This window comes from Phoca vitulina, unplaced genomic scaffold, assembly GCF_004348235.1.
Source record: "Phoca vitulina isolate PV1807 unplaced genomic scaffold, GSC_HSeal_1.0 scaffold3, whole genome shotgun sequence".
NCBI lineage: Eukaryota > Metazoa > Chordata > Mammalia > Carnivora > Phocidae > Phoca > Phoca vitulina.
The window spans coordinates 51701864-51725337 of NW_022589706.1; the positions used below are offsets into that span (position 1 = coordinate 51701864).

The following is a 23474-nucleotide window of genomic DNA, read 5'->3' on the forward strand; positions in this document are numbered from 1 at the left end:
TTGACTTATTTTGCTTAGCATAATACCCTCTAGTTCTATCCACATCATTGCAAATGGCAAGATTTCATTTTTTTGATGGCTGCATAATATTCTATTGTGTGTGTATATATAATATATATATATATATATGTTATATACACACACCACATCTTCTTTATCCATTCGTCTGTCAATGGACATCTGGGCTCTTTCCATAGTTTGGCTGTTGTGAACATTGCTGCTATGAACATTGGGGTGCACATACCCCTTCGGATCCCTACATTTGTATCTTTGGGGTAAATACCCAGTAGTGCAATTGCTGGGTCATAGGGTAGCTCTATTTTCAACTTTTTGAGGAACCTCCCTACTGTTTTCCAGAGTGGCTGCACCAACTTGCATTCCCACCAACAATTTAGGAGGGTTCCCTTTCTCCGCATCCTTGCCAACATCTGTCGTTTCCTGACTTGTTAATTTTAGCCATTCTGACTGGTGTGAGGTGGTATCTCATTGAGAAAACCAAGACAGTTTTATCGAGAGTTAGATTATAGCTAATATTCTTTCCGACTTGGCAGAGTCACAGATCACTTTGTGTTGACACATGTCCTCGATATAATACTTTAGGAAGACCTCATTTAAATCTGAAAAAGTTGAGATCATATTTCCTTCACCACCAAAGAGGGCAATATAAACTGTTTACCACTCAGCCAGTGTCATCCTACATCTGATTTTAATGTGGTAACTGTCCTTAATGAAGACAATGACAAATACTTTTTCTGAGACTATTGAGATAAAAGCATGTTTGTTTTTAATCCGTTGACTTGGTGAGTTACAGTAATAGATTTTCTGTTCTTGAACCAACCTTGCAACCTGGTAGAATATAGTTTCTTTTATACATAGTTTTTATATCTGTATGTATAATTATTACATAATTATATAATATACAGTATATTATATATGTATATATTTTGGATTTTTGCATCTCTTTTAAGAGTGACATTGGCCCGTGGATTTTCTTTCTTACAGTGTCCCTGTCCAATTTTGGTATCAGGAATATATTATCCTTATAAAATGAGCTGGGGAGTGTTTCTCTTCCTATTCCACTTCTATTCCATTCTCTGAAATAGAATATAATATTCTCTTTATTATGTGTAACATGCCAATTATCTTTTCTTTGAATGATCAAACATGTTTGTAAAACTATCTGGGCTGAGTAGTTTTACTGATGATCAAAATGTTCTAATGGTTATAAAACATTCATAATTTCTATTTATCTGTTTTAGAAACTTATACTTTTCTATATTTTGTTCCATTTCCCCAATATTTTCAAAATTATTGATACATTGTTTATAGTATTATCTTTTGTTATTTTTCTAATCTGAACTTGTCACTTTTCCCTTTAAATTCCTAATGTTATTGATTTGTGCTTTTTATTTTCCCTGATCAATCTAGCCTGAGGTCTGTTAATTTTATTAGTCTTTTTTCAAAGAAGCACTTTTTTACTACATTGGATTTTTTGTACTATCTCATCATTTTCTGTTAATATTTCTTTATTTGTATTGAAGCCATGTGAGGTACATCCACATTTGTATCTAGTTTATCTTTTCAGTGAATTGAACTTTGTATGTGACTCTCTTTGTTTCTAGTAATGCTTTTTGCCTTAAAGCTTATTTTATTTCATTCTAATAAAGCTAGGGCAGCTTAATTTTCACTTATCTGATATGTATTTTTCAGTTCTTTTACTTTCAGTATACTTTGTGTCTCGTGTCTCCTTGTAAATAACACATAGGATCCATTTTTACAGTCTTTTCTCTTGACTAAAATATTTAATCCGTTTAAATGGATAGTGATGACTAATAGATTTGGATTCATTTTTACCAAAATTATTTTTGCTTTCTACCTGCCTAAGTTTCTCTGTGTTCTTTCTTTTTTATTTTCCTTTCTTACCCTCTTTTAGGTTGATAGGTTTTTGGTTTTTTTTTTTTTTGGTCTTCATTCTAACTTGTTTTCTGTTAGTTTGGAAGTTATACATTTTATCTTTTCTCTTAGTGATTATGTTGTATATTCTAACATGCATATTTAAGTTCTAAAGCTAGTCAGCATGTTTATACTTCTGCTGAAAAATGCTAATGGCTAAAGAATGCTTTGATGTTGATATTCCTTCCTGAGTCATATATTGTAATTACCCAGACCTGATTGCTATCTGGATTTAAAAATACAATTAGACATGGTCAGTGTTTTTAGAATTATATACAAGTTTACCATTTTCTTAGCTTTTTCTTTTTTTTGCATTTCAGACCTTCCATTTTTGAATATTTTTCTTTAGACAATTTCCCTTAAATAGTTCTTATTTACTAGACTTTTGAAATTTTTTCTGTAGGGATCATTTCTGTTTGTATGAAAGTATTTTTGTTTCACCCTTTATTTATTTATTTGACACAGAGCACAAGCAGGGGGAGTGGCAGGCAGAGGGAGAAGGAGAAGCAGGCCCCCCACAGAGCAGGGAGCCCGACATGGGGCTCGATCCCAGGACCCTGGGATCATGACCTGAGCTGAAGGCAGACGCTTAACCAGCTGAGCCACCCAGGCGGCCCTATCCATTAACTTTAGAGTATGTACTTCTAAAGATAAGATCTGGGTTTTTAAAATTTACTTAGAGAGAGAGTGTGTGAGAGAGCGTGGGGGGAGGGGCAGAGGGAGAGAGAGAATCCTCAAGCAGGCTCCTCAATGAGCGCAGAGCCCAACACGGGGCTTGATCCCAGGACCCTGAGATCATGACCTGAGCTGAAATCAAGAGTCATCTGCTCAACCAACTGAGCCACCCAGGCTCCCCAAGATAAGATCTGTTTTTAAAAGCATGACCACAGTACCACTATCAGTCTAAAAGAAGTTAATAAAATTCTTTAATATCATCAATTATCCAGTCAATATTGAAATTTACTAATGTGTCATAAATATAATAAACTTTAAAAATATAGTTTATTTGATTAAATCAGGATTCCAATTAACTTTCAAATATTGTTATCTTAAATCTTTTATAAACTTTTAGTCCGTAAGTTTTCTCCTCCCCACCTGCCACCATCAGTCTGTTTGGTTTCCCTAGATATTTATTTGTTGAAGACAACCAGGTTGTTTTTCAGTTTATCTTTTGCAATATAACAAGTGAAAACAACAATTTATTATGTTTCTTTGGGTTGACAGGGTTCAGGTGGATACTTCTTGCTTGACGTCTGTCCTGCAGTTGCAGTTAGTGTCATCTGAAGGGTTGACTGGGCTGATTGTCCAGTACAGCTTCTTCACTCACTCCCATGTCTCACATACCTAGTACCTTGATTCCTTGGTGTGTCTGTTTGTCTGTCCAACTTCTCTTTCACCACACGGCATCTCCTCCTTCAGAGCCTTTTGATGTGGGTTAGGCTTCTTGCAGCATGGCAACCTTGAGCTATTTGTACTTGGTACATGGAAACTGACTTCCCAGAATTAAGAGTGAAAGATGCAAGGCCATTTCATGGTTACGCCTGCAACTGGCACAGCTGTTCTTTACTTTGCTATCGTCGATTGGTCAAAATAGTTCCAGGCCCAGCCTCCACTGAATGGGGTGGGGAAGGGCTCCATTGTTTGATGGAGGAATGGCAATTTTACACTTGTAGAAAAATATGCAGGATACGAGATATTTTTCCAGTCATTTTTGGAAAATAAAATCTGCCACATTTGGGGACACCTGGGTGGCTCAGTCGGTTAAATGTCCAACTCTTGATTTTGGCTCAGGTCAAGATCTAGGGGTCCTGGGATCCAGCCCTGTGTCTGGCTCTGCGCTCAGCAGGGAGTCTGCTTGAGGGCTGTCTCTCTCCCTCTCCCACCGCTCCCCCGCTCTCTCTCTCTCTAAAAAAAAAAAATCTGCCACATTTGCACTATAGAATTTGCCATAGTCTAGATCATGATGCTTTTCCCCCTGTGGTGTCATTTAGCATGCTCTTTTGTCTTCTGTATTTTCTTTAAATTGGTCGTTGGATCCAGAAGCTTGATGAAGTATAGTTTTGTCATTTTATATCTATAGCTCTTTATTTTTGAGGGTAGGGTAGGAAGACATTCTTAGAAGGTCAGGACCATTTTACATTACGTTTTGACTTCAGGATTTCTAGACCATAGAGATAATGTGAATTCCAGCCTCAAACTTAATTGCAGGTTTATAGTGAGAAATATCTTTTGAGATTCTTTTTTTCTTATGGCTTTATATCTAGAGGCAAGGCCTAGAGAGGCACATATCCCTACTGTCTTTCTCTGTAGGGTGTCTTATTTCCTAGTTGACCAACTGAGTATGCTGTGTTTAGAGTATCCTAATTTCATTTCAAGGGATGTCTTTCATTTATACCCTTTCCCTCATATCCCTAGAGTTGGTCTCCTGTCCCTAGAGTTCAGATGGTCATTCTAAATCCAGGCCCTAAGGTCTCTCAGGGTGGGCCTAAGCCCCAGGGCTTACTGACCCTATAGATTCACTCTTTCTTGTTGCCATTGTTTTTTGTCTCCAGTTGTTTCTTTTACTTTATGGTAGATAAGCCATGATTTCTAAAAGATATTTTTTGTATTTGGTCAAGCATTTTTAGATGCTCTATACTGAGAGGGGTTTCAGTGTTGATTTAGTTTGAAAGGCTGGGAATGGATGATAACTAATTTATTTTATTCTAAAAAGAGTTAGGAAGCACATTTTTAATTTTGTTATATAGTTGACCTGATTTGTTATGTGTCTTTGGAGATAAATGCCTATTTACTTTTGCTCTTTAAGTTTTCTTATTAATAAAATTCAGAATTTCAAGTTTAGCAAATTTAGAATTGATAAGATATAGAATTTTTTAAAAAGATTTTATTTTTAAGTAATCTCTACATTCAGCATGGGACTCCAGCTCTCAACCCTGGGATCAAGAGTTGCATGTTCCACTGACTGAGTCAGCCAGGCAATCCTGATAAAATATGGAATTTTTAAAATTCTCCTATTCCCTATAGAAAACATTGGAAAATCAAGACATATTAAGATTTACCTCTTAAAATAGGAATTTTAAGTTTTCATCACTTTTAGGAATTGCTTATTTGAAATCATTTCTTTGAATGACAGTAGTTACAGAATAAGTGCCAGTGTTTTGACACAAATCTCATGATACCAGTGGAGAGATATCATGGATGAAAGGCTTTTCACTCTGGAAATTGTTTTATTCACATTTTATTGGGAAAGGTGGCTGTGGAATGTGAACATTGGAGATCGGTCTGAAATTAAAGGGGTCTGACTGCTATGAAATTGATTCAAAAGAGAAACCTGGAAAAGTGAGAGAGAGGGAAGCATTGTAATATTACAAGCAGCATGTTTTTGGGTGGCATTTGCTTTGGCTCTGTGTCATGTGGCCCTGGCTGGCTGGCTGCTCTGTTGGGATGGGATCCACCTTTCCATTCGCTGAACCGCTCCTTATTGATGTAGGAGCGCCAAGCCACTTGGCTTTTCTTGGCCATCATTTTGGTTAGTTATGTCCCACATTCTCTCTGCAGAGCACTCAAAAGCAAATGGGGTTCAGCAAGGTCATGACTTCTCCAAGGTTATTTCCTGAGTCATTGCAGAGGTAGGAAACAAGTCTGAGCTTCAGACTGCAAAGCAAAGGATACTTCTCACAAGGAAAATGATTTTAAGTAGGTGGGAGGGAGAAATAGTTTAGGATAAGTATCTAGGCATAGACATAAGTTGGTGTATCAGTGAATTTTCTGATACCCTTTGTGGTAAAACCCTTAATTTGAGGTCCTTTTCTTGGATAACTCCAAAATTTGCCCTGTTTTATTTTTCCTTTCTAGTCCTGTTATCATAACCTTAAATCCAGTCCTTTTATTTCATGTCTAGACTATTCTAACTGTTTAGCCATGAGTTAATAATCAGGTTCCCTTGCTTCATTTCAAAAGCAGTAATTTTTTTAAGTGTTGTTCTTATATGTCAGCCTTATATTTCTAAAACTTTACCCCTTGGCCCTCTAAACATTTGCTCCTTGAAGAAGTCCATTTGCCTTAGCCTGGGAATTAAATCTCTTTGTGATATGTTCTCAACCCAAATTTAGAATGATGCTCTCCACATACTATACAATGCTCGGATCAAATGGATTCTTGGTTTCTCCTCAAATCTGGCACATCTCCTGCCAGTTATTTCAACTCTCCTCTCCATTCCTCGATGATTACCTCTTACTAAAATCCTTCCCATCTTTTAAGAGCCTCCAGATATAAACTTGTCAGTGTAGCCTTCACTCCTAATGTAATTTCTGTTGTTCTTATTTTTGCTCTTACTAAATGTGCATTACTCTATAGCACTGGTCACATGATATCCTGCATGGAGGTTAGTTAGGTTGGATAATGACCTTATCTCCTTTTCTGAGCCGAACGTTTTCAAGGCAAGGATATGTTTTAGTCCTCTTTCCAGCTCTGTTTTGTGGCCCATCACAGCGATTTCCATATGGTAGGCTCAGTAAATACATAATGAAGAATTTGGTTATCTTGGGCCACATGGTTCCCAGAGTTGTTGCACTGTGTGAGATGGGTGATAGCTGAAAAGCTTGCCAACCCATCTCCAGTTCTCATAGGGAGTGCTTCTATTATTCAAAGCCCTGTTTAGATGTCATCACAGTGGGAAGTTTTTGTGGGTTCACTCTAGACATTGGTAAACAGTTTATTCTCTGTACTTTGGGTGTCTCTTTCAAACCTCTTTGAATCTCTGTTTAGAGCGCATTGTAATTTGTGTACAGATCTGAGTCCCCTCATCTGATTGTGAGCTCCTGTGGGGAGGAACTATGTCATGGTTCTTGGTGTCTCCATAAACCAGCTTATTGTCTGGATCATGGGGGGCTCCTATGCACAATAATGAATGTTTATTCTGTGTCTGTGCATGTGTGTGTACTTCTCTGACCCTTTGTTACCATCTATTTACCGATGTAAACTTTAGACTGTTAGTCTTTTTCTCCCCTAGATTTTGATTTCTGTGAATTTATTCCAATTGACTTTTGTTCTGTATTAGCAAAGCATATACAATATCAAAAGGAAGTAAAATTTCACTTCCTGTCCTACTTAAAACAATATCTAATTTCAAAAAGTAGAACATCCTTTGCATTTATATTCATGGAGACAGGACTTTTTTAAACTTTAAAGGACGTACATAACCTTTTGGGCATTTTTTTTGCGTCCTTGCTATGTATGGAACACTTGTGTTAGATGTTGAAGATGAGAATTGTTCTAAGTTATGGTCCCTGCCCTGAAGGAGTTTAGTGGATTTTCTCTATTTACCACTTAACTCCACCACCAAGGTTGGGATTCACTTGGCTTTCTTTGTGCCTTGTATCTTGCACATACAATAAATTATTTGCTTCCACATCTGGCTTCAACTAATAATCTATAAACCCCTTAGGGGCACGTGTTCTTTCTTACTTACTATTTTATCTAACACAAGGCCTAACATGGTATAGGGTGTTCAGTGGGTGTTTATTAAATAACAGTTTTCCAAGCAAAGATATGAGCAAATGCAAAGGCCCCAGGGTGGGAAGGTATGTTGGTATGTTGAAGAACAGATAACAGACCAGCGTGACTGGAACATAGGGGAATTAGTGATGCATGATGAGGTCAAAGGGAGTAGGGCCAGATCATGTAGAACAAAGGTTCCCAAATGCAATTCTTTGTTGGTTGTAGCTGTCCTGTGTATTGTAGGCTATTTAGCAGCGTCTCTGGTCTCTACCCCCTCGATGCCACTTGCACCCTTTCCCCTAAGTTGTGACAAACAAAAATGTTTCTAGACATTGACAAGTGTTCCCTGGGGGGGGCAAAATAGTTCCAGGAAGAAACACTGATATGGAACCTTTTAGATGACTTTACTGTGTTTTAGGTGGAAACAGGAGGCCACTGGAGGGTTTTGAGCAGGGAAGTGCCATATAATAATTGAGATTTTAAAAAGATTACTCTGTAAGGAGAATGGGCTGTCAGGGACAGGACTGAAGCAGGGACTTCTATGGTGAGGACGGTGTTGAGGGCCAAGGGTTGCTAAGTGATGTCAAGGAAGCAGGGGAATTTGAACTGGACCTTGGAGAGAGAGAACGGACTTAAACAAATGTTGAGACTTAGAAACAGGGTACCAGTTTGAGGAATGGTGCAGAATGTGCAATGCCCATTTAAGGAATGATGAAGCTTCAGGAATCTTTGAGGGCCCCTATCATAGTATCAGATGGGGAGCATCTCAGCATGGCAAGCCACGTGCTTGTCATGATCGGTTCTGCCCTGTTTGACTTGCTCATCTCCTGCTGGCCTTCCCTGCTCCCTCAACATTCCAGCCTGGATGGATGGCACCTGCACTGCATTTAAACACTCTCTCTAGCAGCATTAAGGATGGATGGGAGAGGTGCCAGAGTGGGGGTGGGTGGAGGGGAGTGGTTAGGAGGCCCCTGTATAATTCAAGTAGGAGATTTTGAAAATCTGCAAAAGGCAGTGGCAATGGGGAGGAGGGGTAAGGAACAATGCACATGCTATTTTTGAAAAATGGTGTTTTCTGTATTTGTTACAGTACTATTTCTATTAAAAGTTCTAATATTTGAATACTGTTTTTATTCCATTCAGATCTAGTTATTCAGATACCTTTAACTAAAAGAAACATCTTAGGGTTGGCTTGTTTTCATATGTATAAGTTCAGGAACAACTTCTCTAACATAACCATTTGGGTTCCGTCCATAAAGATGGCAATAGTTGGGGCACTATGAATTTTTTAGCATAGCTTTTACCATTCTGGTCAACAAATATGTCTCCAGTGTTTACTGTATGTAGGACACTGTACTAGATGGACATTGTAAGCCTTGAGCATTGAAATTTGGCAAAATAAATTCATGGCCTTTCCCTCTTTGGACTCAGTCTCCTCAAAATCTCTCCCATCTGTCCATTGTCCTTCCCCCCATCCTATTACTTTAGTTGGAACTGTGTCAGCTCTGGCCTGGACTATGGCAATGCTGTCATGTCTGTCCTCTCTGCGTCCAGTCTTGACCACTTCCGGTATGTCCTCTACAAACCAAAAGAGCCATCCTTCTAAATAGAAATCTGATCATATCACTTGCCTGCTTAAAAGCCTTTAATGGTTTCCCTTTGCTTTTATGATAAAAATTCCAAAGTCTTTAGCAAAACATTAAAGTTCTTACTTCTGTAGCCTTATTTCCTACCTCTCCCATCTCCTCCTATGCACCAACTCTATTTCATTTTCTCAAAATGGCGGCTTATTTGCCTAATTTTTTCCTCCTGCTTCCCTATATCTTGCCTCCCAGCTGGTTATGGCTCATATTTTAGGACTCAGCTTAAATACCACCTCCTATGAATACCATCTTTGACTTTGGGCTTAATACCCCTTCTGCATGGCACCCCAAGCTCACCCCATGTATAGAACAGTGTGGTATTGCAAATGCCTCTTGATTTGTCCAGCTCTAGCACTACATTGTAAGCCACTTGAGGGCAAAGATTGTATATTTACTGTAATTTTACTTCTAGGATCTAGCAGAGTGCCATTGAACAAATGAATTAACATTCATTCATTTACCCAACAAATGTTTATCTGGAGTGTTCACTCTATGATGGGCACTGTACTAGGTTCTGGGGTTTCAATGGTGGTGAACAAAAACACCCATGGTCCCTGTCCTCATAGAGCTTTTTTGGTTCATGAGGGTGAGAGGTATCATTCAAATAGTCATGCAAAATGTGACATTGCAAATGTGGCTAGTGCTGTGAAGGAGAGGTGATGGTGCTTTAAGAAGCTGTAAGAGAGGGTTTGACCTATGTCAGGAACTATAAGGAGTTCCCTGAGGTGATGGCACTTATACTGAGATTCAAGCATTAGTAGGAATTATCTAGATGAGGCTGGGTGGGAAGAGTATTCCATTGGGGCATAGGAATCACAGTGTATGTACAGGCTTTACAAGAGGAAGTAACCTGACAAGAACGAATGCCTTCCTGATAGAACCCAGTGTGGCAGCAGTGACAGAGGGAGAGTTGAGGATGAAGAGGGAACCACACAGAGGCAGGCCTGGCAGGGCCTTCAGTACATGGTGATGATTTCCCCTTCCTCTTAAGAGGAGCAAGAAGTCTCAACATGGTTGAGGGAAAGGAAGACTTTTTGAAGAGAATGATGTCAGGGCACACAGTAATTATGTATCTACAATTATTTTCTCTCAGAGCTTTTATTTATTTTGGTGGTTTTGCATAGTTTCCTCTGTATTCTACTTTCTAAAATCCTCACTTCACCCTCTTTGGTATTATGTGGCCCCTTTTTGTTAGTCTCCAGGATATCTTGTTCAAACTTGTTTTTGTTGAAATAGAGCAAGAAAGCATGGATTTGGCTCACAGTAGCCTACATGACATTTTCTACAACAGCTATTATTTTGACCCATTGATCTAGGCAATATGTACATCCATAGGTTATTACAGTTTCCTTGATGCCAAGATTTGGGGATCCTGTCCATTAATTACCATGTTGGTACCTCTAATATGGTCTTGAGTGATTTAGTCTAAATAGGGCTTAAAACTATGTGATATTTCCCGCTGTTGTTCAACTTCCTTCCGCCCCCCTACCAAGTGATTCACATTTCTACCAATTAACAAATCAAGTTTTAATTTTCTGTATGGCTGATTAAGAGTTTATAGTTGCCATTCAGAAGAGCATATACATGCTATTCGTGATTCATTTTTTTGGTAAATATTAATTGAGAGTTGACTATGCTCCATGAACTCTACTTAGGTATTCAGGATAGAGAGAAAAAGAAACATAGTCCAGGTCTTCCTGTTTCTTACAGTCTAACGCCAAAGCCAGATAAATGCACACATCATTTCTTTTTTTTTTTTAAAGATTTTATTTATTTATTTGAGAGAGAGAGAGCATGAGAGGGGGGAGGGTCAGAGGGAGAAGCAGACACCCTGCCGAGCAGGGAGCCCAATGCGGGACTCGATCCAGGGACTCCAGGATCATGACCTGAGCCGAAGGCAGTCGCTTAACCAACTGAGCCACCCAGGCGCCCTCAATGCACACATCATTTCAAAACAGTGTGATGAGTGCTGTGGTAAAGGAAAGCATAAAGTGACAGGGGAACAAAGAAGAGGAAATCTAACCTAACTGGACTTACCCATCTCACCTGGACTGAGGCAGGAAAACTACCAGAAAAGATAAAGGCTGATTTAAGTCTTAAGGATGAGTAGGACTGGTTCAAGGTAAGAAGAAGGAAGAGTAGAGGTTATTCCAGGGAAAGGGTGCTAGATGGGCAAAGACACAAAGGCATTAGTATGTAAGACATATTGAAGGAATTGCATATGATTGAAAGTGGCCATGGTATAGGATGGGGGCAGGGGAGAGGTGAAAGATGAGGCTGCAGATGTGAACAGAGGCCAGAGTATGAATGGTCTACAGTGAGGTCATAAGACACATCCACAGGCAGGAGTGAACAAATGCTATGGATTCCACCTTAAAGTATAGTCAGAACCCAAACACTTCTTGCCATCTTGACTGCTACTACTCTGGCTCTAACCATCACAATTTCTTGCATGGATTTTGGTAGCAACCTCCTAACTAGGCTTACTGTCCTTGAGTTTGTTCCCAGCATAGCAGCCGTAGTGTTTAGTACGTAAGCAGGTCCTGTCACTCCTCCACTTAAAGCCCTCCAGTGGCTTCCCATCATACTCAGCGTACAAGCCCAAATTTTCATAGTTCTACTTAGTACTTAGTACTATTTAAGATACTGTATAGTTTACAGTTTACTTACTTGTGTTGTTTATTGTTGTCTCAGTGGAATGGAAATACCTCGAATATGGGAATTTTTGTCTGTTTTATTCACAGATAGGACATTAACACCCAGAACTGTGCCTGTTATTAAGTTGGTAGTAGTATTTGTTCAAGGAATGGAATGACTGAGGCCCAGATATACCATGATACTCACCTCATTAGTTATTGTTGAACAAATTTATCTCAGCTCATCCCCACCCTTTGCTCTCCTTTCCCCTACCTTATCCCACTCCCAATCCAAACCCTATGGTTTCAAACCATTTGTACTGAAATGAACTGGTTTCATGAATATACATTAACCTTTGTCTCCCAAGGATACTTCTGTTCATAGTCAAACCTGGACTAAGTCAATGTGCTCTTCTTTCTTGTGTCAACTTCCCTCCGCCACAGAGGCAGGCCTGGCAGGGCCTTCTGTTCATAGTCAAACCTGGACTAAGTCAATGTGCTCTTCTTTCTTGTGTCAGCTACCCTTGCCTGTGATGAGTTCTTTGAGAACAGGATTAGACCCATGTTTGTGAGCCAGGGGTGAAATCTTGGCATTTCAGTGAGAGGAGAGCAGTGTTCTAATTGACTGTAATCAGACCTGAATGATAACAGTCACCAGGTTTCTAATGTAAATTACATTCTCAGTTTTTTAAAGCCAGCGTCTCCATTACCTCAGATTGGCCATACTCTGGCTCTTGGTGCTTCTGCTTCCATGCTGTGCAAATGGACTGCTCTGTTTTCTCAGGCTCCATAGGGGCGTTAAGCATTTGATTTCTTCATAAACAGAGCAGGGAAATATAACCACAGAATAACATTGTGGACACATTTAACAATATTTATTTAGTGAGTAAAAGAGCGAGACCTTTTGTTACATAGTCTGCTCTTCCAGTCAATAAACGTTATTGTGACCAGTAAAATCAGCCTATTCTGATTAAGGGTGCATTAATTACCGTAGTGATCGCGTTTAATTGGTTATTAAACAATTATTTTCATATACCATGAAAGGTGAGAAATCGTCGTAGGCATACCTTCTCAAGGTTGCTTTCAGATCTCTGGTCTACATATGCCGAGTACTATCTAGGTGAACAGCTTATGCTAAACAGTCAAACAGAGAAGGATTGGTGCCTGCCTTTTTTAAGGTGTTTATTGTGCTTAGGTGAACAACAACCAGTACCAACACTGTTGCCATCACCATTTTTTTTTGAGCTCCTACTATGCAACAACCACTGCCTTTTAAGTTCCTATAAGATGCTTTGCCTCTGTTACTTCACTAAAAGTGAAGTATGCGAATGGTCACAGTAACTCCTCAAGGTAGATCTCTATCTCCATTTTTCTGATTACAAAATTGGATACAGAGAGGATGACTGACAATAAGCAAACGATAAGTAAGCTGTGAACTTCAGTCAAGCTAGAGGAGGTGTCCCGTGGCAGCTCTGTGTTTAATTGCTAGGGGGGATAATATGAGGAAGATAAAGTCCCCTTCCTTGAAGAACTTACCTTGAAGTAGATATTTTTAGCAAGCCAAGTGAGGTGGGGTTTTTTTGGTCATTTTAATTCCCATCTGGAAATAGGACAAGATAGATGAGTTTTGTTCTGTTTGTTTTTTTTCCATATGGTTTTGTTACCTCTTTCTACAGAAAGGAGCTGGATATCACCTGGATCTCTTTTGGGTGGCCATCCTCATGGTGGTGTGCTCTTTCATGGCTCTTCCGTGGTATGTGGCTGCGACCGTCATCTCTATTGCTCACATCGACAGTTTGAAGATGGAGACAGAGACTTCTGCCCCTGGAGAACAACCAAAGTTCCTAGGAGTGAGGTATGTGTAAGTCAGAGGAAAAGGGCTCTACAAAACACATCATGCCACACCTATGTCATTCGTAGGAAATGGGCAGGATGGGAGGAGAAAAGGCTGGGGATGATTAATTTATTCCTGTACTTGATGTTCCAGAAAGGACTACATTTTCATTAGAAAGAGATTCTTCAATAATTTTTTGAATTCACGTCTTATGTTCCATAAATTCCCTTTGACTAATGAAGGCCAACTGAGGCAACGTAAAATCACAAATAGGTCATTCATTTTCTTCACCGAGTAGCTCACTTCGGTGCTGTGATACTTACTCCATCACAAGCATATGTAAAGGCCAAACCCTTTCACCTTCCAGCTCTGTTGAGACTCCCCAAAACTCTTGAGTCTGCTTGTGATTTTGAAGATTCTATGAAGGGAAAGGAATTCTTATTTCCCAGTTCATTTTCTGTCCCCATAAACACTGAGAAGCCTTGACTGCCAGCTGTTAAATTTGGGTAGCCAGGAAGGGCTTGCATAAGACCTTGATACTGTGTTGAATGCTTTTCACAGCAAGCCCTGCTCGTAAGTGCTTGGGTGAGTAGCTTGCAGGACAGAGCCACTGTTTCCCACGCCACAACAGTGGGTGATTCTTTCTTGGGGGTTGGGGGTGGGGATGCTGGATGGGAATCCTATTTGTTAAAATGTACTCTTGTTGTTTAGATTTGGAAATTAGACTGATGGGATTTATTGCACTTATGAAATTTCCCTGAGTTGTTTGCTAATTAGAATGCAGGACAATGTAATATCTGTCTCCTGAGAAAGAAGGTGTAATTACACAACAGCACAAGTCGTTTAAAAAATAAGGGCTTTGAAGAGGCCAGGAATTGATGGACCAAGAGCAAGTGACTTTTTTTTTTTTTTTAGTTCTAAAAGGAGCAAAGGATTTAACAGAATCACTTTTCTCTTGACGAATTCAAATCGCGTGATACAATAGTTTTAAGAGAATTTTATAGTTACATGGAGCTTATATGCTGTCCTCGAGGTATTCACTTATATAAGATATCAAGACCTTTGCTGTTTTAGTCAAACATTTATTTGGTCCATGTGTGGTCCTTTTTGAAGGTGAAAAGACAAGGGCATATTTATGAAAACAAGAGGCAAATTGGTAATCGTTTGATTTGGTTTCAGGGAACAAAGAGTCACTGGAACCCTCGTGTTTATTCTGACTGGTCTGTCAGTCTTTATGGCCCCCATCTTGAAGGTAAATATGTGGTAAATACTTGTCTCTTCCTCCTTCTCAGTACACTGACAGATAATTGGATATGTGAAGAGTAGAATTCCTTATCTGCAAGATTCTCATCAGTTCTGGAACACACTGAAGCAGGGGTCAGGTAGAACAAGGACTTTAAAAACTTTTATTTTGGGGGTGCCTGGGTGGCTCAGTTGTTAAGCGTCTGCCTTCAGCTCAGGTCATGTTCCCAGGGTCCTGGGATCGAGCCCTGCATCAGGCTCCCTGCTCCGCGGGAAGCCTCTGCCTCTGCCCCTGCTTGTGTTTCCTCTCTCGCTGTGTCTCTCTCTGTCAAATAAATAAAATCTTTAAAAAAAACCAAAAAAGCAAAAGAACAACACTTTTATTTTGATGTCCTTCTCATTCCTTCACTCCTTCTATTATTTATTATTATTATTGTAGTTATTTGGTTGAACCATATTAAATTACCAGTATTCAATTTTTGACCTATACAAATGGCAATTCCGTACAGTTTAGTCTAGCTGACCTCCCCTCCTCACTGCATTTCTTACTCTTCTCCTTGTATCCTTTCTTCCCACTTCTTCCCATTTACTTGTCCCTAAATCCTGCTTCCACTCCCCCCCCCCCACACGCACACATTAGACTCCTGGGTAACACAGATGATCATTTTGTAACTTTTCTCCTCGTCTTAATTATTGCTGACTGTGTTTCTATTGGCTTTGAATCAGAAGGCCTAATCTCCACAGAGGGAGACTAGAGTAAAATTACTGATTTATGACTAGAAAACTTTAGAAATGAACTTTTGAAGAAGAAAAAATGACATGCTAGATGATCTAGAAAATTAGGAGTCAAATATATAGGTTTGATCGATGGGGTGACTATCTGCCAAAATAGATGAATGGGAACTGTATGGGAAAACCTATTTAGAAGACGAGATAGGGTTAAAAGAGTAGATTTAGCTGTCATGAAGCTTCCATTTCTTTTTTTGTGACACAGGCATTTTATTCTTTCCTTCTATAATATGAACAATACTGGCCAGTTATTGATAATTTGTATTTGATGCTTTGCACCACAGTACAAAGCATGAAAATTACCTATAGACCTAGAAGCTATAAACAACCACTGTTAATATCCTTTCAAATTCGTCTCTGAAAAGTTTTGTTTATTTTTAAACAACTCTCATTTTTCAGATTTTTAAGATGCTTATTTAACTACACAAGTGATGGAGCAGTACATTCTTGTAAAGAATTCAAACCATGCAGAAGTATAGAGAGGGAAAGGCAAAAGACCCCCATTCTCTCGAGTTGGCACATTTATAAGTCAGTTGCCATTCAGATGAATTTGAGGAAAGTGGAACTCTAATTTCTTAGCCTATGGCTAAGACTGGTTTTGCCCTCAGGGTATTTAGATTATCGTGTATGTTATGCACAAAACACTTGCTAAACAGTTAAAAGATTTAAATATTCACATCTTGTCCCTGGTTTCCACAATGTCAGTTAACCGGCTTAATTAATTTCTGCCTGGAATCATGAAGGAATACATATTTCACATAACATGTGGAAAAGTAAAATTTAAAATAACCTCAAAGAAGTTGTTTCTGGTCACATACGAAGAACCTCTAGAGAGTACAGGTCTTAAGGTTTTGCAGGGACAGAGGGAAATCTGTTATCCCTTTTGCCAGGGCAAAGCAAGTTGTGGGGTAGGTTTGAAGTTGTGAGTTTCACAGCATCACATCCACTCTCCAAAGGCTTTATGTCCCTTTGTTGCCCCATAGACACTAGCACATCAGCTGGTGGAAAAATCGAATGACAGCTTTCTACCACATAGGCCATAGAACCTCTTCTGGACAGATCCAGTTTTAGAAAGGTCATTGCAGGCAATTATGACCTCATGTTGTGGGAGGATCTACAGGAATGAATTTGCCCCTGGGTTCCCCAAAGGTGGGCTCAATGACACAACTGCAGAGATTTTTTATGGGGTCTCTTAGCGCTTAGCTACCAGTAGGGGATAAGAAATCTTTCCATCAGTTCAAATGAGCCTATTAGCCCATTAGCCCCCACCCATTTTGTCTTTTATTTTTATATTATGTCTTTTCATTAATACAGTATCAAATCCTAACTCAAAAAATTCAGATGTGTTTAAAAGCTCTCTCTCTTTTTTTTTTGTTACAGCAAATTGGCTTTAATCTTAGAGAATCTGTCAGCTGAGTAATCACGTATGATCCCAAAGGGAAACAGAGAACAGATACTGTATAAATTGCTATTTTTAGGAAAAGATGCAAGACTCACATTTTCAACAACGCCTCTTCCTAACTATTTTCTAACCCTGCACCCAAATGTGGCTGCAGAGGAATTAAAGCTGAAAGCCCTTTTGTTCTTTATTTTACAGTGATTCTTTTTGCCCCAATATGCAAAGCACCTTAGTATCTGCAGGAACAGATTATAATACAGAGAAAGAAGAAAGAGAGATGTAAGGGATCAGCGAGCATGAGCTTGCTTTTCCTTTTGACCTTCCTCAAGCTCACCCTTGTTCAGCTGCTAATGTTCATAATTATGGCCATTTCCACCTGGCAACTTTGAGTCAATGCAAAGAGTCATTGTAAGAATCAGTGAAAAAGGTAGTCCAGCAAACATTTTTACTGGGCAAGGCTTATGCCCAAAATGTGGGAAATGAAACTGTTCTGTTACTATGGCTTCCAGTATATTGTGGGAAACCTAGATTTGAAAACAACAAGAATAAAGTAGTCCAGCATTGACAATTGTGATTCCAGACTTCGGTGAGTAGAAGTGTTCTTTCCTTCAGGAATCACATCAGCTAGTTTCAGATCACGTGCCCTTCTTCCCACGAAATTGGGTAGCTTAGAAGCATTCACCCCAGAATTCTTGGTAGCTCATGTAAAAAGTCAATACAGGAAGAAGCAGATGTTGAGGGTACAGTTTAACTAAAACCTCAGTAATGACTAAGTAGGAGTCAGGATTAACAATTAACCTCAGAATTCACATGGAAAGAGGTATCAGGGGTTACTTGGGAGGAGGGAGCCTTTTTCCTCCACCATTGGACTATGTGTGTTTTAAAGGAACAGATGACAACTTTAGAGAATGGTTTTACTTAAGAGTCTGCCTTTGAAAGGCAGATCAAATGAACGGAATCAAGAGAAATATGGGCCTTTCACTTTTTAAAATGACATGGCTCAGCACCTCCCCTGCCCGGCTCCCTGCATCCATAGCTTCAGTGCCTCAGAGGATGCGAGTAATTTTCTCCCTGCATTGAGCAGGGTGGGTAGCTGTCCCCTGCGCCTCCTTATGCAGGCTTACTTTGAACATGAAGCTTGTGACCTCTGTTTTGATCTCTTTGCCGAAGCCTGTCTTTTTACATGGAAAAAATGTAAGGAATCATAGTGTATTAGCTTTAAGTTCATGAGGATACCCCGTGACCTTAGCCAGCTGCACTCACACATGCCTCAAATCCCACCCCTGATTCAGTACAGAACTGTGGGGAAGCAGGAAGAACTGGCTTCCCAGGCTGCTTACACAGTTTAGATCTGTGTCTCTGCGGCAGAAACACTGCCTGTTAAGCTCGGGTTCTGTATGGGGAGACTGGGGCCGACCACAGAGCAGCAAAAAGATGAAAGACCGTTCCTAGAGCTTGCTTTTTCAATTCTTTTGGCAAGCTTAAAGAAATAAAGATCAAGTAAAGTTCACTGCTACTTCTGTTGCCTTTGCTTGAAGTAGTTCATCTTTAACACGAGGTGTAGCCGAAATTTGTCTTTCACATTTGTTTAGGGTTCTAGAATGTGGAGGCTAGCATTTGATTTGTATCTGGCAAGCATTTGTTGAGCTCCTACAATGTGCCACACACCCTGCTCAATATCAGAGAAACGAGGAGAGATGGTAGTGAGGAGGAGGAGGATGGTGATAATAGTGGCTCCCATTTATTGGGAGCTTGGCATCGGACCAAGAGCTCTGCACAGATTGTTTTTATTTAGTTCTCCAATAAAACCTGTGAAAAACGTATGTATGATTGCATCCATCTTACAGATAAAAAAATATATAAGTAACCGGCCAAGTCACAAAGTTCTTAAATGGTAGAGCCAAGATTTGAACTCAGGCAGTTCTAACTCCAAAAGCCTGATCTCATAACCATCATGGTTTATTGCCTTTTAAAATAAAACAGTATTGCCCTCAAAGAACTCCTTTACTTTCTTTTCCCATGAGATGATCTTCCCCAGCTTTGATCCAATTTCCAGTTCTCTTACGTAGAGAGAAATGTGGCATTTTCACAACCTCTTCGTCCATGGTTCCGTCAATGACTAAGGACTGGATTTCAAGTCGGCAGCTTCCTTATGGCCCCAGATTTTTAAGGCTTAAGGGCATTAGGATGTTATTTTAATAACATGTTCCTGAAGACAGTTGTTAGAGTTGAAAGGACAATATTGTAGAACTTATAGAAAACCAAGGTTTCGAGTCTGACCTTTGCAGCCACCACTCTGGCCTGTACCCCTGCCGCCCCCACCCCTACCACAGAGGGACCAGAGGGGGCTGGGCTGGGCGTTTGCAGGTGTCTCGACTTGCCAGTGAAGGTCCTGATGCTAATAATGACATCAGTACCACATTTATCATTTCTTGAGTATCTGTTATGAGCCAGTCCCTGAACTAGATCTTATGTGTTATGTAATCTTTATCATAACTACTGTATAGATGAGAATACTGAGGATAGAAGTTGACAGTTCTCTCTCAGTTCTACAATGGGTAGAACCAGAATTGTAACTCAGGTCTAGCTTCTGTGCTTCCATGCTCATCATCAGTACCTTATTCTGAGTTTTATACACACACACACACATACACACACACACACATGCACACACACAGTGACTATTATTCTGCTAGGAGGCCTCACTCCTTCACTGAATTCTGCACTGTGGACAACTACCATCTACCTTTCTTATTAAATTTACCCTTTCACATTTTTTTTCTTATGGGAATATTCTAACACTATCAGAAAATCAACGGGAGGGCTAAGTAAAAAAAGAGTGGAGCTACATTCACCAGAATTTGAAAAATTTGCTGACATAATCTGAGTATGCTAAATCTCCACTGACTTCAATTTAACTTTTCTGTCTGGTTGTAGGACCAAGCATTTAACTTTCTCATTTTTAATGTTTATTAAAAGCATTATAATATTTACTTATAATTGGGCTTTTTGGTTTCCTGGCTATGTTTAATTATGTAATTTTATTTGCACAATTTTATGATTTGGCAACTCTCAAGTGCCTGTGAACCTAGTATACCTTGTGTTTTTTGTGTTTTAATTTCTCCTGTCTTGTTTTATAAAAATGCCTATCTGCTATGCAATGTATATTATACTAGTTTAACTTAAAATGGGATCACATCTTTTTAAAACATTCTTCTTTTTCTTCCTTTGGGAAATTTCTATTGTGATGAATGATTCTATTGTGATGAATTTTTAAGGATTGACCTTTTGATATGACTCTGAACCAAATCCAATAAAAAATATCCTCTAACCCAGTAATTGAACCAAATCCAATAAAAAATATCCTCTAACCCAGTAATTCTGTCACATTTCATCAAGGTTTCCAAACTGAAAGATTTTTAGTGAGACACATTGCACTGTTTTAAAGAAAATGGTGCATTTCTTAAGACATTTGTATCGCAGTGAAGTTGACCCAAAATTTGAATCAATAGACTTCCTTATATGTGCTATTTCCTTTTCACCAAAGAATATTTTTTTTAAAAAAACATCATCATCTCTTAAGCTGTTTTCCTACACGTACCCCATTCTGAGTTAAGGGTACCTTCTGATTTTATTTTGTGGTAGATTTGGTGAAATCTGGCATAAATTCAGAGAGAATAGACCTCAGCACCATGGTACAACTTTCCTTCACTCTGGTCCTAGAACTACATTAGAGAAAATATTTAGCTAAACTTAGGGGAGGGGTGGAGGTAAGGCTCAGTATCACCTTTGTGATTACTTTCTTTCAAGCCAGAAAAAACACTTTACTCAGATTGAAAAGTAACTACTGCAGGATTTCTAACTACATGCCCAACTATAAGAGAACTATACTTCTCTTTTCCCCTTCCACCTTTCTTTCCTTCCCAAGGAATTAGAAATGAAATGAATGTATGAAAGGAATCATCATATATTAAAGAAAAGTGGGAGTGCCCTTGCCGGCAAAATATGTTTTAAAAAATTAAAAAATGAGTGAAAGCTGTGAAGTGGTTTCTTTGTTGGTTATTTTATTTATTAATTTTTTTTTGGTCAGTTTGTACAGGAAATATATACATTCTCGAAATAAAGGCACGTGTCAGAACTCAAGTGGCTTGAACTCAGGTGGCATGAATGTGATGTGCTCACCTCTTTGTGGTGATTGTGGGGTATGACAGCACACCTGGCGTCCCCAGTACTCATACTGTCCCTCCGACCCCCTCAACAGTCAACATCACTTATTTATTTCTGAGCTCAAGATCAAATTAGCTATGTTACAATTACTAGTTTTTTCTAGAAGGAGCGTGTGATGTTTTATGTAAATAAATATATGTATTACATATGAATTTAACAATTCCTATAGCTAGCCGATAACAATTGGAGATAGTCATGACATATTTTGAATTTACTAATTCTCCAGTAGTGGCCAAATGGTCTCAGATACAGAACCGTTTTAGGTCATTCCAAGGGGAGACTGATAGAAATTGTGTTTCATTTAATACATGTCATAGTTCTTTAAAAATTACTCTGAAATCATACTGTTTCCTGGCTACAAAGCCTCCTTTATGTAGATTTGGTAAGATTGAACTTAATTGATTGTGGTTTTTGAAAACCGAAATTACTTGAACTTCTTTTCAAAATCCAAGCTTGAGAACCTTTTGTTGTTCAAATAGAAGACTTCCTAGAAACAGAATCAACCTTGAGTTGCTTAGTTTCTACAGTACTAAGGACATTTCAAAGGTCTAGGAATAGATAAAACTTAAGGAACATCGAATTGGAACTTCCTATTGTTAAAACACTTTGTATTATTGTAAAAGACTCTTGCTAATTAATGCCTGAAAATGTATTAATTCACTCTTTAAAGATGTGTATTACTACATGTGTATAATTAATTGCTTCCGTATGCTCGATGCTCCTTTCAAGCAGTGTTCTCATTAGTTAGTCCTCTTAATATTCCTGAGAGGAAGAAAGGGGACAGCCGTTTGATGTTTGCTTAATTGAAAGAGGCATTTACACACCAAACTGATGGATCATTTGGCAAAAATTATTAAGGAAAAAATCAACAGACTGTTGGAAAGGAACTTGGTCTCAGGAGTGAAGCAACCACTGTCTACCTCTCTTTCTACCTCACATTTCATGCAGACATCTGGTTTACATAATCGTTCCTTTTAAGGGGAAAGGGAAACATTTTTTTTTCCCATTTAAAAAAATTATTTTTGAGGTCATGCATGCTGATTGTTTAAAAAAAAATGCCAATGGGCATCAAATGAAAGTTGAAAGTCTCCCTCCACGTATTTCTAGTATAGAGTTTAGAAGTTTTGTCAATGATGAGTGTACTAATTAGAGGTCACTATATTATTATGTCCTATCTTTTAGTTTCAGATTTGGCCTTTATTTAAACTATCCTTCTTCATTACTGTTTTTATTATTATTTTTTAACCTTTCTCCATTTTTTTTTTCTTTCTAGTTTATTCCCATGCCTGTACTCTATGGTGTGTTCCTGTATATGGGGGTAGCATCCCTTAATGGTGTGCAAGTAAGTTTTCCATAGCAATCTAAATACAGTTGTGTTTTCTTCTAGTAGTAAGAGTAGTCCAGTAATCTTTGATGAGAAGTGCTACTCATTAACTGCTGAATTTTTAAAATGTGTGTATTAACAGAAAACAAACTGGTGGTTGCCAGAGGGGAGGGAGGTGGGGGGATGGGTGAAATAGAGAAAGGGGATTAAGAGTGTACTTATCATGATGAACACTGAGTAGTATATAGAATTGTTGAATCATTACATTGTATACCGAAAAGAATGTTGCACTATATGTTAAATAGATAGGTAAGTAGGTAGATAGATAGATAGATAGATAGATAGATAGATAGGTAGATAGATAAAATGCATTTGTTTCCGACTTTCTCTGCCATACACCTGCTTCTTATTTCTGACTTAATTAACAGAATTAATTTGTGCTAACAAATGTTACCATAGGTACCATTCTTGAAATAAGCTGTTAAAGGTCATTTTACTGGGGAAGTGAGAGAGCTGTGACCTATCTTCCTCCCTCCTCCCTTCCCTCCTTCCTTCTCTCTTTCCTTCCCTCCTTCCTTCCTTCATCTCAAGAAGGAAATTGAACCCTTTCGGTGTGCTCCTCAAGATACTGTTTATCCATCTGCCTTTAAACCATACTAAGAATGGGCTATTATTTGATTCGCTTTTCACATGGCTGAGATAAATGATCAAAAGTTTTGCATCAATAAAAGAATAAAGTCAATGTGGTTTAGTGCTACTTTTGTCCAAAACTTCAGCTATTCACAATTTGGGTAAAACTGGCCCCTTTAAAAAAAACATCACTGGGGAAAACTTTGTAAGGGACTTTGTCTTTCAATTGAGGTTTAATTTAATTGGCACCGGGAGACTGGAAGTACTTCTGCTGCTTTCTGGCACCTTGTTAATTGTA

The 23474-nt window shown here is 38.8% G+C and overlaps 1 protein-coding gene across 3 annotated transcripts in view; it reads left to right on the top strand.

Moving 5' to 3' along the window:
* SLC4A4 (solute carrier family 4 member 4) overlaps positions 1 to 23474 on the top strand; it is a 344097-nt gene that overhangs the window by 304758 nt on the left and 15865 nt on the right. For all 3 annotated transcript variants that reach the window (XM_032400517.1, XM_032400516.1, XM_032400515.1), the window contains exons 19-21: positions 13408 to 13586; positions 14745 to 14817; positions 22496 to 22564. In XM_032400517.1, the coding sequence (XP_032256408.1) occupies positions 13408 to 13586; positions 14745 to 14817; positions 22496 to 22564 (321 nt within the window). The remainder of the gene's footprint in view (positions 1 to 13407; positions 13587 to 14744; positions 14818 to 22495; positions 22565 to 23474) is intronic.